The 18,679-nt window shown below is 39.1% G+C and overlaps 1 protein-coding gene across 1 annotated transcript in view; it reads right to left on the reverse strand.

Annotated features, from left to right (window-relative positions):
• The window catches only part of ABCA12 (ATP binding cassette subfamily A member 12), a gene marked incomplete at its 5' end in the record, with an annotated part of 290,957 nt that overhangs the window by 255,284 nt on the left and 16,994 nt on the right, over positions 1-18,679 (reverse strand). The window contains one exon of the mRNA XM_083369575.1: positions 5,797-5,890. Within this exon, the coding sequence (XP_083225701.1) occupies positions 5,797-5,890 (94 nt within the window). The remainder of the gene's footprint in view (positions 1-5,796; positions 5,891-18,679) is intronic.

The raw sequence follows: 18,679 nt of genomic DNA on the forward strand, positions 1-18,679 counted from the left end.
CTATTCCAGTCCTGGGTTTCATCCCACCATGTTTCTGTTATGCCAATTATGTCATACCCACCCTCAGGTACTATTGTTTCTAGTTCACCCTGTTTGTTCCCCAAACATTGAGCATTTGTATATAAGCATTTAAGGCTTTTACGCCTGTCTGTGGGTATGTTTCAGTTTTTCTTTTTTCTCATCACTGCCTACTTCATTGTTTGATTTGTTTTCTTGGGATTTATGATTGGTTTTGGGTTCTACAGGTTCTAAAAATTTCTCACCATTCCCCTTCAATTTTAATTTAAAGCCCTCCTGATGAGTTGGGCCAGTCTTTTTCCAAGTACATCTTTCCCTGTTTTTGTGAGGTACAGCCCATCCCTTGCCAAGAGTGCTTCGTATAAGAAATGCAGTCCATGATCCAGGAAACCAGTTTTCTTGGCGACACCAACCCTTTAGCCAATGGTTTATTTCTAGAATTCTTTTTTCCCTCAATGGGTGTTGGCCTTTCCTTGGGAGTACTGATGAGAACACTACTTGTGCTTTTAGCTCCTTAACTTTATTAGTTGCTTATAGTGTTATTTGAGGGAACACCTGCTGCCGGCATCAAACGCCCTTCGCCCAGTGCGCTCCCACAGGGAGGGTCTGCTCAGGGTTCCGCCGGTGAGAGATTGCCGGCGGGTGACACCCAGGGATAGGGCCTTCTCAGTGGGAGCGCCTGCCCTCTGGAACCAGCTGCCGGTGGAGCTGAGAACTGCCCCCGACCTCCGATCATTCCGCCGGGGCCTGAAGACCTGGCTCTTTGAGCTCTCGGGCCCAGGCTGAGGAGAAATTTTTTAATTGGGTTTTAAATTGTGTACAGGGTTAATTTAATATTTTTTAATATGGTTTTAACTTTTGTATGTTGGTTTTTTTTTTTAATTCCCTGTAAACCGCCCTGAGTCCTCAGGGAAAGGGCGGTATACAAATGCAATTAAATAAATAAATAAATAAATAGTCTCTCAGTATTGTGCTCAGGTTCTTTGTTGTGTCATTCATCCCAATGTGAAGGAGTAGGAGAGGGTAGTAATCTATGGGCGTAACTATTTTGGTTAGGTTCTCAACCACATATTTGATTTTTGCTCCAGTGAGACAACATAACTCCCTGGATTGTATGTCTGGTCTGCAAATGGATGATTCTGTTCCTTTGAGGATAGAATCTCCTATCACCAACACTTACCTTCTTTTTGGCGGGATTGCAGTCTAGGGTGTTTTTCTGTTTATCTCTGGTGTATTTGTTGATGTGACTTTTTTAGGAATATTTGAAGTTGTTTCTTTGCTAGGTGTCTACATGTTTTCTTTGAGGGGGAGGTTGTGGGTCTGTGTGTTTCCATCTAAGGGGAAAAATCAATTGCTCAGTTTTAATGGGACTGCTTCTGGTTGGGTTGGGTTGGATTGGGCAGAAGGGATTTGTTAGTTGTATGCCGATTCTTTTTTTGAGTATTGTGTTTCCTTCTATATGTGACATGCCCTCCATTTGTCTTTGTCCAAGGGTTTATCAGTAGGGTCAAATGCTCTGGGTGTTATTTCTATCCTTCTATCCTTTTTTCTGCCTGTTTGTGCTTGTTTTTTTGCCTTGTTATTTAGGTATAGGTAAAAGTATGTGGTAGTATGCCAAAATATTTGACAACTTGAGTTATTATTTGAGGATTATTATTTGAGTTCAAATAATCCTGCTTTGGCCTTGAGGGATGGCTGAGTGTTTTGGGGCTGGTTTATTTTTGTTCAGCCCTAGGAGGGAGGTTTTGGCAAGCCATTTCTGTAAATGTCATGGCAATTTTCCTTCTATTTAATGCTTTGAGGACAGTTCTCAGAAAGCAAAAGTTTTGTATAAATTTTTACTCTAGTTTGATGAATGATGGAAGGAGGAGACAATCTTTTGTCTTCTTAGCTATCCTGTTGTTCTTTGATGTGCTGCCACAAGAGTGATTTGAATATTATCTGCCTGAGACAAAAGGCGTTCCAGAAACGTTGGCCCAATACTGGTCAGTGAGCCTATGTGCTTTACCTTTTTTGTAACATAGTATCAAATCAGGGTGAAAGGGGGAGGAGAAAGAAAAATGTGACAATTTTGGATAAAGCTTCCATGGACAAGTATAGTCTATCTGACACAGGACAAATGTTTTTTTCCTTTTTTCTTTCCACCACTTTTAAGCTGTGGAAGCAAATACATTCTTATGTAGCTTCCCAGTTTTGTAAGATCTTATTTTGGGAATTATCAAGAAATGGGAAAGCAACTTTTTGGCAGAAGAAAGGATTGAGGGTGTTTAGCAAATAAAGCCCAAATGGTATGAAAGGAGGTAAAATATCTTGGATATATTATAGCTGAAGGGGAAAGGATAGTAAAAGGATTGAGGCTATAGTAGATTTATAATTAACAAACAATAAAAATGGCATTAAGGGAATTCTGTGGTTACTACAAGATACTGCAAGAATGATGATCAATGAGGGGAGTCATTGGGGAATTAAAACATAGGTAGAAATGTATTTCAAATTATAATGCTATCCTTGGAATTTATAGGATAGCCCAAAGAGCCACAGAGGGATGTTTGATATGTAAAAGGGTTAATAATCAATCATGGGGAGGATATGATTTTTCTGAATAGCTCTATAGAAGGAACATTGAAAGAGTATGTATCCAATGGTCTCCACCTCTCCTGAGCCACAGTAGCAGAGTCTTTCAGCCAATGGTGTCTTTTTATACTTGCCATACAGGACGGCCAATGGAAACGCAAGGCACCATGCAAATGAAAATGCTTTCCGGTGGTTTACTGACTCCAATTGGCTAAGATAACTAGCAGGTGTAACCACATACCTAATAGAGTCTGGAGCCAGAAACAGCAGAGCTATACCCAAGTCCGCTTGCTTCACAATGTGCTCTACCCTTTGACACAAGGTTTGTTTTGCTTGGTCATAATCTAATTTGAGAATTGAGGCTGATGAAAAGCCTAGCTTGGCAAGGTTGAACTCAACTGCCTTGATCCATGAAGAGGAGAATTTATCTTGAAGAATTAATGGAGCAAGGCCTTGTAGAAAGTAATTAAGCCTTAACCAGATGTTTAAGGAAGCTATACAGATTCTTGCTACGACTTTTATCAATCCTGTCTCCAGGCACAGAAGTGCATTTGGGACACAGTGCGGTATATGGAGAATTGTTCTGATAAATTTGGATTGAACTCTTTCAAATGGTGTAAAACATGAAGCTGAGGGTCCAAGCAAGGTCCCGTAGAGAAGCTGTGCTAGCAACTTGGCCAGAAAGAGCTTAATTGCAGCTGGAACATAGTGTCCTTCCTTTGTGCAAAAAAAATGTAAGAATGGCATTCGCTGATCGTTGGACAGAGGCAGCCGCATATTGTCCATGGACATTTTGTGAGCCAGTGGCATGGATGACCACTCCTAGGTACTTAAAGGTGATTACCTGTTCTATTTTGTGGCTATTTAAATACCATGAGTACCGTTTTGGCCTTTTTGTAAAAGCTATAACCTTTGTTTTCTCATAATTTATGTCCAGTTTATTATATTTGCAATACTGGACAAGGGCTCATAAGGCTCTTTTAAGGCCAACTGTAGTCCTGGAGAGGATCACAGCAACATCTGCATAGAGCAGCAGAGTAATGCTTCAGTCACCTATTTTTTGAGGGTGGTAATTTGGTTTATTTAACCATTTTACCATATCATCTATGTAAAAATTGAAGAGCAAGAGGGCCAAAATACACCCCTGTTTAACCCCTTTTTGAGTTTCAACTGACCTCAAGAGAGACCCTTGCATATTACACCCCACCTTGAGGTATGTTTTGGTATGTAAGGCACATAAAAGATGGAGGAGTCTGTGATCAGTTAAGGCAGCCTCCAGCTTCTCCCATAGCTTGTAACCATGTCAAAAGCTGCCTTAAGATCTATAAAGGCAGCGTATAATGATTTGAGATTTGTGTGGCATGCCTATCTGTGGTATGACAAAGTAAAAGTTAAAAGTAAAAATAACAGATCGTTAACAGAGGCATTTTAAGATTAGTGTAATGTTTAGCTCTATACAGATGATACCACTCTAATGGCAGAAAGTGAAGAGGAACTAAAGAGCCTCTTGTTGCGGGTGAAGAAGAGTGCAAAAGTTGGCTTGAAACTAAACATTAAGAAAACCAAGATCATGGCATCCAGCCCTCTCAATTCCTTGCAAATAGATGGGGAAGAAATGGAGGTAGTGACAGATTTTATTTTCCTGGGCTCCAAGTTCACCAGAGACGGGGCTGCAGCCAAGAAATTAAAAGACGCTTGCTCCTGGGGAGGAAAGCCATGGCAAATCTAGACAGCACACTAAAAAGCAGAGACATCACCCTGCCAACAAAAATGCATAGAGTCAAGGCTATGGTCTTCCCAGTTGCAATGTATGGCTGTGAAAGTTGGACCAGAAGAAAGGCTGAGCGCCAAAGTATTGAGGCCTTTGAACTATGGTGCTGGAGAAGAGCCTAATGCTGGGAAAGGTTGAGGGAAAGAGAAGAAAGGGACAACAGAGAATGAGGTGGCTGGATGGAGTCACTGAAGCAGTAGGCGTGAGTTTAAATGGACTCCAGAAGATGGTAGAGGACAGGAAGGCCTGGAGGAACGTTGTCCATGGGGTCGTGATGGCTCAGACATGACTTCGCAATTAACAACAACGTTTAGCTCAACCTGTTGACTGCTTTTTCTTGTATGTATGCATGCATGTATGTATTTATGTAAAAGGGGAGGAGAATTTACTGCTTTTTCTTTTCATTCAGCACTCAACCTGTGTGGATCCTACATGTTAAATGTTAGATTTAATTGATCACTTTTTCTTCTTTTTTGTACACTGATTTTTCCTTTTTGTTGTTGTTAGGGTTGAATGTATACTTTTGTTTTATTTCATTTTGTTTGTTTATTTTACTGTTTTGTATTTTATCTTTTATGATAAAATAATGTAATATTTAAAAAAAAATGATAAAGCAGTTGGAGGCCAAATTGTATGATGAACATTTGAGGGAGTTAGGTATGTCTAGTTTATGAAAGAGTAGGATTAGGAGAGACATGATAGCTGTCTTCCAGTACTTGAGGGGCTGTCACAGAGATAAAGAGGAAGTTGACATATTCTCCAAAAACACCAGAGAATAGGACAAGAAGTAATGGGTAGAAGCTTGTTAAAAATAAATCCAATCCATAAGGAGAAATTTTCTGATAGCGACAGCAATTAATCAATGGAACAATTTGCTTCTATAGTTGTGAGTGCTCCATCACTGGAGATTTTCAAAAACAGGGCAACCATTTGAGTGGGATGGTGTAATGCTCCTGCTTTGAACAAGGGGTTGATCTAGAAGACCCCCAAGGTACCTTCCAGCACTGTTGTTCTATGTTCCTGTTCTGACCTGTGAGAAATGGGGGCATCTTTCCACTCATTCAAACCAGGTAGCTGCAGTGTCACTCCATATTCCTGGTGGAATGTTTTACTCTGAAACCTTGAAACCAGATAAAGGATTGGCGAGGGAGGAAATTCCTTGAAGGATCTAGCAGGTTTCTACCATATGTTTGTGAAGGACTACCATGCTAATACCTGCCGTAATGGAGTTCCATATTACATCTCATTTCATGCCACATTATTTTGAAAATTTAAAGATGGATAGTAATTAAGAAAAATGTGCCTCATCTGAGGGCTCCCTTTCCATGGGCTCACACTTTAGCATTTAGAAAACTAGAACAAATATTTGTTAAAATAATTAAGGAATAAAAGGAATAGATTCATCTTTATAATGCCTATCAACAATTACTTACAGTTTGATTGGGCTTCTGGAGGAAATTGGATTCGAATGATGGCCATTAGAATGAATGAAAATACAGGCAAAGAAATTAATATGAAAGACCAAAGCTGTAAAAAAAGAACAAATTATATTCAAGTTTGACATATTTGAAAATTTTTAACAATGTTAATCATACAAAAAGAACATCTCCTTAACAAGACTTATAAAGTAATAAAGGCAGGAAACAATTAACAAATAAATAAAGTCAATTTTCATTTCAACAGAAAGAACAAGCTTTGCTATGGAAGGTCTCAACTTTTGCTAACTAGAAAAGATTAGTGCTGAAAACTCAGCCAAAGAAGGCAGATTCATCCCATAAGTTATTATGAGGCAATGATCTTATGACATGGTTAGAGAAGCAAGGGTGGACAATTGCTTCCTTATTTGCCTCCTTGGAAAAGGTTTCTTTTTAATGGCTTATACATGCTTTAAGAACATTGGAGGCTTTTGTTCTTTTTGATAATTGAAAGTATCTGGAAATCAGCAACATTATTGGGTGATTTGTTGCAAGATTTCAAGGATATGGAGTTAGCTCTTTAGGGCAAGAACCCTGTGTGAAGAGTCATCAATTTTTTTTTAAAATGTAAATACCCTACAGTCCTGCTATACAACATGGATATGCTTTTAATTTAATTTACTGTACACCACTGCATTACAATTCTCCAAATAGTGCTGACATTTGATCATTTGAGTATCCTGCTTCCTACTCTCCAAAAAGAAGTAATATATAATGTTTAAATTTTTGTTAAAAGTCTTTAGTTAAAGGACTTTTGCATGCAGTGAGCCAGTTGCCTTTGAGATTAGGCGAGATGGGTGGCATACAAGTCAAATAAATAAAAATAAATAAATATGTCTCTGGCCATACTGATTGGGATTTCTTGGAGTTCTTAAAAAGATTGTAGCATAGGGCTTCGTACTCTTCTGTTCCAGACTATGACCAGCCCTGTTTAAATGTCAGGGACAACCCCTTTTTATAATCAACAGGCTGGAAAAAAAACCAACCAAATTTATTTCCAAAGAGTTCAAACAAAAGTGAAATGAAAAGTTCAAACAAGACTTAAACCAAAAGGTTAAACAAGAGTTAAAAAAGAATAACAGACCAGGACTCTAGCAGAACTTCAAATGGTTGCCTTCAGCAACCAGCACCTCCCACACCTTCCCCTTTTATCAGCAGTCCCAAGGCATGGCTTCTCATTGCCTTCTCCCGAGTTGCCTCATTGCCTTCCTTTGTTCTGCTCTGCTAGACTGCCTCCTGCTCCTAGCATCCCTGAACAGAGCCAGCTGTGGATCGTCTTCTTCCAATCCCTCGTGCTCACACGGTTGAGTCTGAACAAGATGGGAGGGGCCAGGCTGAGCGTCCTGCAGTGCATCAGAACCTCCCTCTGACACCAAAGGCTCTCCAAACCCCTCCTCCTCCTCCTCATCAGAATCATCCAACCCAGCTGCCAGAACCACAGGCTGACGCTGAATCATAACACGTACTGCCTTTTGAGGCTTAGACAAAATCTGGTTATCATAGGGCCATCCATAAATATGATTTCACAGCTTCAGCCAGTTTAGTATGGACTAGTCCAGGTAGTTATGGACACAACCAGGTTTGCCCATGAGAGCTGTATGAAAGCTACTATGAGGTACCTATTACCATTTGGACACAATTCATAGTGTTGATGTCATACCTGGATCCTTAGGATCCTTAGGAAAGAAAGACAATTGACACCATTTTTGTGAAAGGTATACATTTACTCAGTGCTTTTTTTCTAAAAAAAAAAGGTGCTGGAACTCTCATCTTGGAGGGCGCAGGAGGCGGGGGGTGGGGGTGCAGTGCTGCTGCAGTCACAGGTGTGAAGGGTGTTCGCAGCGGGCTCCCCTCCCTGGGGCTGGAGCCGGCACGGCTGGTGATGTGGGAGCAGCAGAGACCACTCTATATGGCGGGGCTGCACAATGCAGGCAGCGGAGGCGGTGCGGGCCAGGAAATGTTTTACTCTTATGATTTTAAAAATATATTTTTTCTATTGTACATTTCCCCAAACCTCGCTATGTGGATTGCATACAAATATTATATAATTGGTAAATAAAGGTAGAACATATGTTAAATATACATCAAATGATAATATGCTTCCCTACAAAGTCAGTTCTTGCTCAATGACAGACCAAGGAGTTAACTCGGAAAGGCAAGAGGAAAATCTAGAAGAGATCTGTGCAGCTCTTCAACATCTTCATCAATGATTTGGATGAGGGGATAGATGGGGAACTCATCAAATTTGCAGACAACACCAAGCTGGCAGGAATAGCCAATACTCCAGAAGATTTCCAGAGCTTGGGGCAGGAGCTTAGCAGAATAGGCTGTAGGCTTACTTTTTTAGAGGTTTTACCAGTGTATAAGGAGCAAAATGGAAAAGGCCAGCGTATAGCAGAATTTAAAATGTGGCTAAAGGAGTGGTGTAAAGGAGAAGGCTTTGGTTATATTAGTCACGATGTCTGTAGCTGGTCCAATGAAAAAATGTATAAAAGAGATGGTCTGCATCCATCCAAGAAAGGGATTGAGTTACTTGGCAATAAAATCACAGCTTTTTTGGAGGAACATTTAAACTAAATAATGGGAATAGTGAGTTAATTCATACAGAACATCACTGTCCCCGGCAATCTAAGAAAATAGGGGAAGCCAGGCACCACGCAAGTTATGCAGCAAGTAAACACAGGGTCAGTCATAAAGGACTCAAATGTCTATACACTAATGCACAGAGTATGAACAGTAAGAAGGGTGAACTAGAAATTCAGGTAAATGAGGGCAGATATGATATTGTTGCCATTACAGAAACATGGTGGGACGAAACCTACAAATGGAACACACAGCTAGAGGGATTTAAACTATTTAAAAGAAACAGACTAAACAAAAGAGGAGGAGGAGTTGCTCTCTATATAAGAAATAACTTTATCTCTACAGAAATAGAGCACAACAATGATGAAAACTGTAAACTTGAAAGCATTTGGGTCAATATAAAAGGGGAAAAAATGACATTGCCATAGGTGTATACTATAGGCCGCCCAACCAAGCGGAGGAAATAGATGAACTTTTTGCTAGTCAGCTAACTAAGGTATGTAAGAAGCACATCACAATAGTAATGGGGGCCTTTAATTACCCTGATATCAACTGGGAGACAAACTCTGCACCAAGTGGAAGATCAAACAGATTCCTGACAAACCTATCAGACAACTTTCTCTCCCAAAAAGTAGAGAAGGGAACTAGGGGATTAGCCATATTGGATTTAATTCTCACAAACAGAGATGAAATGATAGAAGGTGTCGAAGCCACAGGAACCTTGGGGGGAAGTGATCATGCAATATTGGAATTCAACATTCTGGAGGCACAAACAATAGAACACAGCCAAACTAGAGTCTTGGATTTTAAAAGAGCTAATTTCAATAAACTTAGAGAGACCATGGGAAGAATTCCATGGATGAGAATCCTAAAGGGGAAAACAACTCAAGAAGCTTGGGAAATTTTGAAAAGTGAGATAATAAAGGTCCAGTCTAGTACAATACCAACAAAGAAGAAAAATAACAGCTCTCAAAAGAAACCAGCATGGCTGCATAAAGAACTCTCTGAAAATTGAAAGATAAAAAGGACAAGTATAAGAATTGGAAAGAGGGGCACATAACTAAGTCAGAATATCAGCAAATAGCCCATGCCTGCAAAGATGAAGTGAGGAAAGCTAAGGCTCAAAATGAACTAAGGCTTGCGACCAAAGTCAAAAATAACAAAAAATGCTTCTTTCAACATATAAAAAACAAGAAAAAAGTTAAGGAAATGATTGGTCCATTAGTGGGGGAAAGTGGCAAGAAGGTGACAAGCAATAGGGAGAAAGCAGAACTATTTAATTCGTTTTTTGCATCTGTCTTTACACAAAGGGAAAAAACAGTCCAACCTACCCAAACCAGTGCCATAAAAAACAGAATAGAAACGCAAGTTAAGATAGGCAAGAAAATGGTAAGTGAGCACCTGTCTAGCCTAGACGAGTTCAAATCACCAGGACCAGATGGATTACATCCCAAGGTTCTCAAGGAACTGGCAGACGTGATCTCAGAACCACTGAACTATATTTTTCAAAGATCCTGGAGCACTGGGGAACTACCAGAGGACTGGAAGAGAGCTGATGTAGTTCCCATCTTCAAAAAAGGGAAAAAAATAGATCCAGGAAACTACAGACCTATCAGCCTGACCTCAATACCTGGGAAGATTCTGGAAAAGATAATCAAACAACAAATCAGCGAACACCTTGATGCAAACAAAGTCATCACTAAAAGTCAACATGGGTTTGTCAAAAACAGATCATGCCAGACAAATCTTATTACATTCTTTGACCAAGTGACAAAACTAGTGGACCAGAGGAATGCTGTAGATATAATTTACTTGGACTTCAGTAAGGCATTTGATAAAGTAGATCACAACCTACTACTTGATAAGATAGAAAAATGTGGGTTAGATAGCATTACCACCAGATGGATTCGTAGCTGGCTGACAGGCCGTACTCAGCGTGTGGTCCTCAATGGAACCGCACCTACATGGAAGGAAGTGTGTAGTGGGGTGCCCCAGGGCTCTGTTCCGGGCCCAGTGCTCTTCAATATCTTCATTAATGATTTGGATGAGGGGATAGATGGGGAACTCATCAAATTTGCAGACAACACCAAGCTGGCAGGAATAGCCAATACTCCAGAAGATAGGCTTAAGATACAGAAGTATCTGGACAGACTCGAACACTGGGCACTATCTAACAAAATGAAATTCAATGGTGAAATAAGTAAGGTTCAACATTTAGGCAGGAAAAATCAAGTGCAGAGGTATAGTATAGGTGGTACCTTGCTCAATAGTAGTAACTGTGAGAGAGATCTCGGAGTCCTAGTGGACAATCACTTAAATAGGAGCCAGCAGTGTGCTGCAGCTGCCAAAAAAGCCAACACAGTGCTCGGCTGCATTAACAGAGGGATAGAATCAAGATCACGTGAAGTGAGTCCTTCGGGAAAGGGTGGTATATAAATCCAATAAAATAAAATAAATAAATAAAATAAGTACTAATACCACTTTACCATGCCTTGGTAAGGCCACACCTGGAATATTGCATCCAGTTTTGGTCACCATGATGTAAAAAAGATGTCGAGACTCTAGAAAGAGCACAGAGAAGAGCAACAGAGATGATTGGGGGACTGGAGGCTAAACCATATAGGGAATGGTTGCTGGAATTGGGTATGTGTAGTTTAATGAAGAGAAGGGTGAGGGGTGACATGATAGCAGTGTTCCAATATCTCAGAGGCTGCCACAAAGAAGAGGGAGTCAAGCTATTCTCCAAAGCACCTGAAAGCAGGACAAGAAGCAACAGATGGAAACTAGTCAAGGAGAGAAGCAACCTAGAACTAAGGAGAAATTTCCTGACAGTTAGAACAACTAACCAGTGGAACAACCTGCCTCCAGAAGTGGTGAATGCTCCAACACTGGAAGTTTTTAAGAAGAGACTGGACAGCCATTTGTCTGAAATGGTATAGGGTATCCTGCCTGAGCAGGGGGTTAGACTAGATGACCTCCAAGGTCCCTTCCAACTTCTTCTTCTTCTTCTTCTTCTTCTTCTTCTTCTTCTTCTTCTTCTTCTTCTTCTTCTTCTTCTTCTTCTTCTTCTTCTTCTTCTTCTTCTTCTTCTTATTATTATTATTATTATTATTATTATTATTATTATTATTATTATTATTATTATTATTATTATTATTATTATTATTATTATTATTATTATCTTGTAAAGCCCACATTGATAAATTAAAAATCTTTGTGGTCTGCAAAGGAATGCTGGTGGGCTAATCAATGATTTGGTGACTAGAGGAGCATCTACAGTGTTGGAGCTTGTGGTCATGGTAAGCCATGGAGGCACTAGGCAACATGACTTTCAGGGCAGTGGTGGTGATTTTATTACTTTAAAAAGAAAAAAGTCTGTGCTCTGTCCAAGGGTGCTTGGTAGGCTGCATGTACAGGCCTGGTCTAGAATTTATTTTGGAACATTCAACTATTTGGAGCAGGCATGTCAAACTCATTTTGTTTGAGGCAACTTTTTATAAAAGAATTGCCATTAATTTGTTTTAATAAAATAATTTAAATCAATTTTTCACTTGATTTCAAATTAAATGAATGAGATTTTTTTTAGTACAATTGCCACATGCAATAAACTGGTTTTAGGTATATGTTACTGGAAGGAAAAAGCAATCCCTGTTGCGTTACTGATCCCAGAGAAACATTTGCATGTATGCAGGTATCCTTAGGGTGCCATAGTTATGGATGAGAAATATGGTTGCAAAGTTGACATTTCTGGATGTAATACAGATATTTTGGACTTATTTTTGTTTCTTTGCATGTTTGATATTTTTAAAAAGGCATATGCTACTGACTACGCTTATGCACATATGTAACATGATCACTGCTTGTCCAAAATTTTACTATATAGATAATACCCCCAGAAATTATTTTAGCCTTTTTAATAAATATTGTTATTGATGTTAAGCTTACCAGGGAAAACATCATATATTGTTATGTATATACTAGGTTAATTATTTAAAGACTGAAGTGCAACATAACTAGATTCTAAATAATCTATTTTTCAAAACACACAACAGTCCAAACAGTAAAAGTAAAGTCCAAATTAAGAATATTTCATTCTTAAGAATTGTTTAGATTCAAAATAGTTTTCAAGAGTGTACAAAAGATACTATTTTTTTCTAGAATCAGCTAAATTAGACATATTACATTGAGAAAAATGTTTCTCATTTCTTTCCTGTTACCTTTGATTTCATTGCAGAGATGTTAACAAAAGAAATAGATTATTTTGTTATCTAATTTTACCTTCCAAAAGACAGAAGCAGATGAAAAATGTGAGCTTCTTCCTGTTGGCTTTTCTGAATTAGCTGTTTTAGATTCTAAAAGTTTAGTTCCTAAAGAAGTAATCCTGTGAATAAGTTTAATGTCCTCCTCTAGTGCAGGCTCTTTTATGACTCAAGGACTTCAACTCCAAGAATTCCTGAGCCAGCATGGCTCAGCTTGGAAACCTCTCCCTTTCCCCTCAGCATGGCTGGCTCAGGATTTCTGGGAGTTGAAGTCCACGAGTCATAAAAAGAGCCAAGATTGCTAGCCCTGCAATAGGCTTAGGAAAACCAATAAGGGAGCTGGGTTGTTTTTTTGTTTTTGTTTTTTTGAAGAAAAAAAAAGGTTCCGGAACGCCGTTCTGAGCGTTCTATGAGAAAAAAGCCCTGCATTTACTAAAGACCACGTGGTGACAGTAGAGCAAAGCCAGAACTTAAATTTAAGCATGCAGATTCCCTAGTTAACTTTCCCTTTTCCCCATTCCTCTTCCGTGTTATATGTCTATTGTCCAATTACATTCAAAGGATTTGTCTTGGAAATGGTCCCTGCTCTGGTGGCCAGGTGGTGAGCCATTGAATTTTCCCTCCCAGGCCTCTTTGGATGTCTCAGTATCTGGACTACCTTCTAAAAAGCATGAAACATGACTTTTCAGAACAGTATATGAGGATGGATAAGAGTGTAGAACTCCCAAATAGTGGCAAGTTGGACTGGCTATAATTGTCATTAATGTTTCTTATTATTAATGTTAATTCTGCTTATCTTTGTATTCTAAGCTACTCGGAATCTTTGGATGGGCGAGTTATATAAACTGAAATAATACTAAATAAGAGTGATGTAACTTATTATACTTATTATCAACAAAAGTGCGTATAGTCTATGGTCTTCCCAGTTCCAATGTATGGCTGTGAAAGATGGACCATAAGAAAGGCTGAGCGCCAAAGAATTGAGGCCTTTGAACTATGGTGCTGGAGAAGACTCCTACGAGTCCCTTGGACTGCAAGGTGATCAAACCGGTCAGTCCTAGAGGAGATCAACCCTGACTGCTCTTTAGAAGGCCAGATCCTGAAGTTGAAACTCAAATGCTTTGGCCACCTAATGAGAAGGAAGGACTCACTGGAGAAGAGCCTAATGCTGGGAAAGGTTGAGGGCAAGAGAAGAAGGGGACAACAGAGAATGAGGTGGCTGGATGGAGTCACTGAAGCAGTAGGCGTGAGCTTAAAGGTACTTCAGAATATGGTAGAGGACAGGAAGGCCTGGAGGAACGTTGTCCATGGGGTCACAATGGGTCAGACACAACTTCACAGCTAACAAAAACAACAACAAACTTATTATAGCAAGTAGTAAGTCAGTACTGTTTGCAAATTGCAATACGTTGAGATTGTGCAAATATTTAAGGGGAAAGTCTTACCACATTGAAACATTAATGTGGTTATGTTAAATTGAATAAGACTATTGTAAGAAGCATTATTTGGAATAGGTTTTTACATACTAAACGATACGGAACTATAGAAGAGGGCAAAAAAGGCACAAGAATGTCTTTCTTCTATTGAAGAATTAAACCTTTTGTTAAGATCTCCATCGTCAACCTAGCGCATTCCTGGTGTCCTGCCATCAAAGGGGAAGGGACGAGGGAGGCATTTGGGGCAATCTACACCTGTGTATCTAATGGTGGGAAATGGGGAGGGGGAGCTGACCTGTGAAGAAAACCAGAGCTGTTTCTACTGGTTACACCAGGCATGTTCAAAGTCACTTGCCATGGATGTGAAATTCCTGTAGCCTAAACAACCCAGAGTTTCCCACATCATTGTGGTGATCCCAGATTGGCTGGCAACAGACCAGACATTGGGAGGAGGGATGGGAAACATTGGGTTTGGCTCTTTGTATTGGTGAGTGGGAACTTCAGATTCCACGTCACCTTCTTGCAACCAATAACTTTAGTAATGAAGTTCTTTTCACTTCAGTCAATTGGAGTCAAGAGTCTGCTTTCATAAATGATTGTTTGGGGGCAGGTCTGACACCATTCTTTCTTTTTACTAAAAAACAAACTAGACAAAGAATTTATGAATTAAAAAATTCCAATTGAAATACTTAAATATAAATTAAAACATAATTTATCAATATATAAAACAAAACTCTACAACTATGAAATAGGATGATTCTAAGAAGGTAATACATATTTTTATTCTATTATCTGACATAATTTATCTCCATTTGTATTAACTAATATTAAAACTATAGCTATACATAGAAACAAAATCTTGTATACAGAACAAAAACTAACCTCCAAGAAGAGTTTTAAATGACTGATTATACCATTGAATTGATATTAAAGTATTTACATTATTAACTAATAGATGAAACTGATTGGTAGCTACATTATTTCCAGGGCTTTTTTTCTAAAAAAAAAAAAAAAGGTGCCGGAACTCTCATCTTGGCGGGCGGGGGGGCCGCACTGCTGTGGTCACAGGCGTGAGGGGTGTTGGCAGTGGGCTGTCCCCTGTGGCTGGAGCCAGCGCAGGTGCAGTGGAAGCAGTGGGGCCCGCTCTATATGGCGGGGCTGCGTGGGGCGGGCAGTGGAGGCATGGTGGGCCAGGCGATGCAAGGCAGCCACTTAGGCATGCAGGGCGAGGTGATGGTGGCGCAGGTCCAGCACTGGGTAGGCCACCAGCCTGGCTGACACGGGTGAGCACAAAGAAGGAGTGCACATGGACTCCGCAGAACCCATCTCCCACTCCTTGTCTTCTCATACTTACCTAGTTGAGATGGTATAGTTGGGCAGCAGGGAGGGATGCAAACTTCCTGCAAACTCACCTTCGCTGCAGACAACTTGCCGGTGCAACGTTTGCTGGCCAGGTCTTTTGGCGCTCTCAGCAGCAATTCCTACTGGCTTTCAAGTAGCATAGCTTGTGGGAGGGAGGGAGTAGCACAGTTTGTGCAAAAGCTTTTTTTGTGTGTGGAAAAAAAAGATGCCAGAATGCCATTCAGACCGTTCAATGAGAAAAAAAGCCCTGCTTTTATGTTTTAATCTTATGATTTTAAAAAATATTTTTTTCTATTGTAAGTTGCCCCAAACCTCACCATGTGGATTGCATACAAATATTATATAATCGGTAAATAAAGGTAGAACATATGTTAAATATACATCAAATAATAATATGCTTCCCTACAAAGTCAATTCTTGCTCAATGACAAACCAAGGAGTTAACTCGGAAAGGCAAGAGGAAAACCTAGAACAGGTCTGTGCAACCTGTAGAAGGGAAAGGCCCACACTGATAAATTAAAAATCTTTGTGGTCTGCAAAGGAATTCTGGTGGGCTAATCAATGATTTGGTGACTAGAGGAGCATCTACAGTGTTGGAGCTTGTGGTCATGGTAAGCCATGGAGGCACTAGGCAACATGACTTTCAGGGCAGTGGTGGTGATTTTATTACTTTAAAAAGAAAAAAGTCTGTGCTCTGTCCAAGGGTGCTTGGTAGGCTGCATGTACAGGCCTGGTCTAGAATTTATTTTGGAGCATTCAACTATCTAGAGCAAGCATGTCAAACTCATTTTGTTTGAGGCAACTTCTTATAAAAGAATTGCCATTAATTTGTTTTAATAAAATAATTTAAATCAATTTTTCACTTGATTTCAAATTAAATGAATTATATTGGTTGACAATGAGATTTTTTTAGTACAATTGCCAAATGCAATAAACTGGTTTTAGGTATATGTTACTGGAAGGAAAAAGTAATCCCTGCTGCGTTACTGATTCCAGAGAAGCATTTGCATGTATGCAGGTATCCTTAGGGTGCCATAGTTATGGATGAGAAATATTGGTTGCAAAGTTGGCATTTCTGGATGTAATACAGATATTTTGGACTTGTTTTTGTTTCTTTGCATGTTTGATTATTTCAGATCAATATGAATTAATCATATTAGATTCATTGGAACAAATGAGAAAAATAGTTTTAATCCCCCCATAATGTTGAATATGTTCAACACTTTACTTATTTCTAAAAATAATAAAGGCAGAATACAAATAAACAAAAAAATAATGACAGCTTCTGGTTCCAGATTGTGGCATGGCCAGACGTGTACAGAGAACGCTCCTCATGTTGTTTGGATTTCTTTTCCAAGGGGATCCCTGTAAAGGGGTCGAAAGTTGCCCTGGAGGGGTGACAAGCAGGGGAGAGGATTCTCTGGCCAATGGTGGAAGGGCAGTGGCCTTCCCGTCAGCTTGGAGTAGTTTTCTGGACCAACGAAGAAAGGATCGGCCACTCCCATGGCCCATCATTCTAGCTGTTTCCTGCCAAAGCCAAACTCACAAGCAGGCACTTGAAAGCACAGCAGAAAAACTTGGTGAGACCTGCCTTCTCTTTCTCCTAACTGTCTACCTCTTCTGTTAAAAGCTTCTTGAATCTATTTCCCCCAGTGAGGAGAGAGGGAAAGGATTTCTTTTTTCCACCCTCCTTAATGGCAGCCTCTGATTACATTGGGAGGGAAAAATACCTTGAATAAAATAACATCAACTAATTGGACTTATTACTCTTCTATCTTTGGTGACTCAAAATTCTTGCCCTTACAGAAACTGGTTACTCTATCTATTTGACTAAAAAAAGAGAGAAAAAAGAAAAAAGAAATATGTAAAAGGGCTCAAAATTAAAAAAAATCTACTCTGTTTGAAAAGGATTTTAAGTACTCTGGGGACATCTTGTGGTTAAACATGATACAGCAAGTGAATATTATTTGGCAAATAAACTTGTTTATACTTTGGAACTGTCCTTGGCATTAGCTAAAAATAAAAACCTGAAACAGCTGAAGGTAAATTTAGCTTTTAAGACTTGTGGAGGTGAACATTTACTGACTTTTGTCTAAAAATTAGCCTCCACTAAGGACTATTTACAATTATTTCAAAATGGAGATTGATCAGCCACAAACCTTGCTTGACTATAAGCGCATACTTGAAACAATCCACAAAGTCACTGAGATGTTTATTTCCAGACTGAAAAATTTAGGTGCCAACTCCAATCCACAAACTGAAACCCAGACTCCAACTAAAGAATTTACAACCAAGAACATAAAAAATTGGAACAAATTACTATTGAGACAGAGGAATATAAGAAACAACAACAAGATATTGAAAAAACTAATATCCAAAACCTGACTCCATCCAAAACCCCCACAATTTTAAAAGTACAAGGAACTATCACTATGACAGATAACCCTAAGAACCAACAACAAACTATGGAAAAATTTAATACCCAAGTCTTGACTTCATCCAAAGAGCCTATAATTCCAGAAGTACACCACACACGATAGTGATGCTAACATAGAGGATGCAGAAGATCAACAAAGACAACTTCTTGAAAACCTGGATAGCCAAGCATTAACTACAAAATTGGATAAGACTTTCTACTTAAAGCAAATGAATACAGATGGAAGAAGAATCCAGACTGAACTGAAGATAAAGACATTTGAGCAAATACAGAGATTGGAATTAACAAGGCAACAATATAATGATTAAAATGGCTTAGTTTTTGTGGATCATTGAGGTTTAGGTGGCCTATTTTGGTACAAATAATATGTATTGGAGTGAAGGGAGATCTATCTGGCAATTTAAAGGTTTTGGTCTGGAAATCTGATTGGCAAAAAAAGAAAGCTAGAGTTAGATTTAAAAAATGAGTTCTTAGAGAATCATTAAAGGCTATTCCTTTAGTAATTAGTGATCTATTAGGATCTGAAATAGAAAATGTTTATGAGATAGAACTAGAATGTGTTTATCAATCTATTAGGCATTTTAGACATTATAATTTGTACACTGACGTAATAGAAATTTGGCTTATGGATCCTATGTGTGATGTTAAAAGATGTTTGAATATTTAAACTAAGATTTAGGAATTAGCAAAAATTTAAAACAGAATTTGGTTATGTATAAGTAGATGTAGATTGATAAATATAGGCTGTCCTATCAGCAACGTGT

The sequence above is a fragment of the Vipera ursinii genome (assembly GCF_947247035.1).
Source record: "Vipera ursinii genome assembly, chromosome: 1".
NCBI lineage: Eukaryota > Metazoa > Chordata > Lepidosauria > Squamata > Viperidae > Vipera > Vipera ursinii.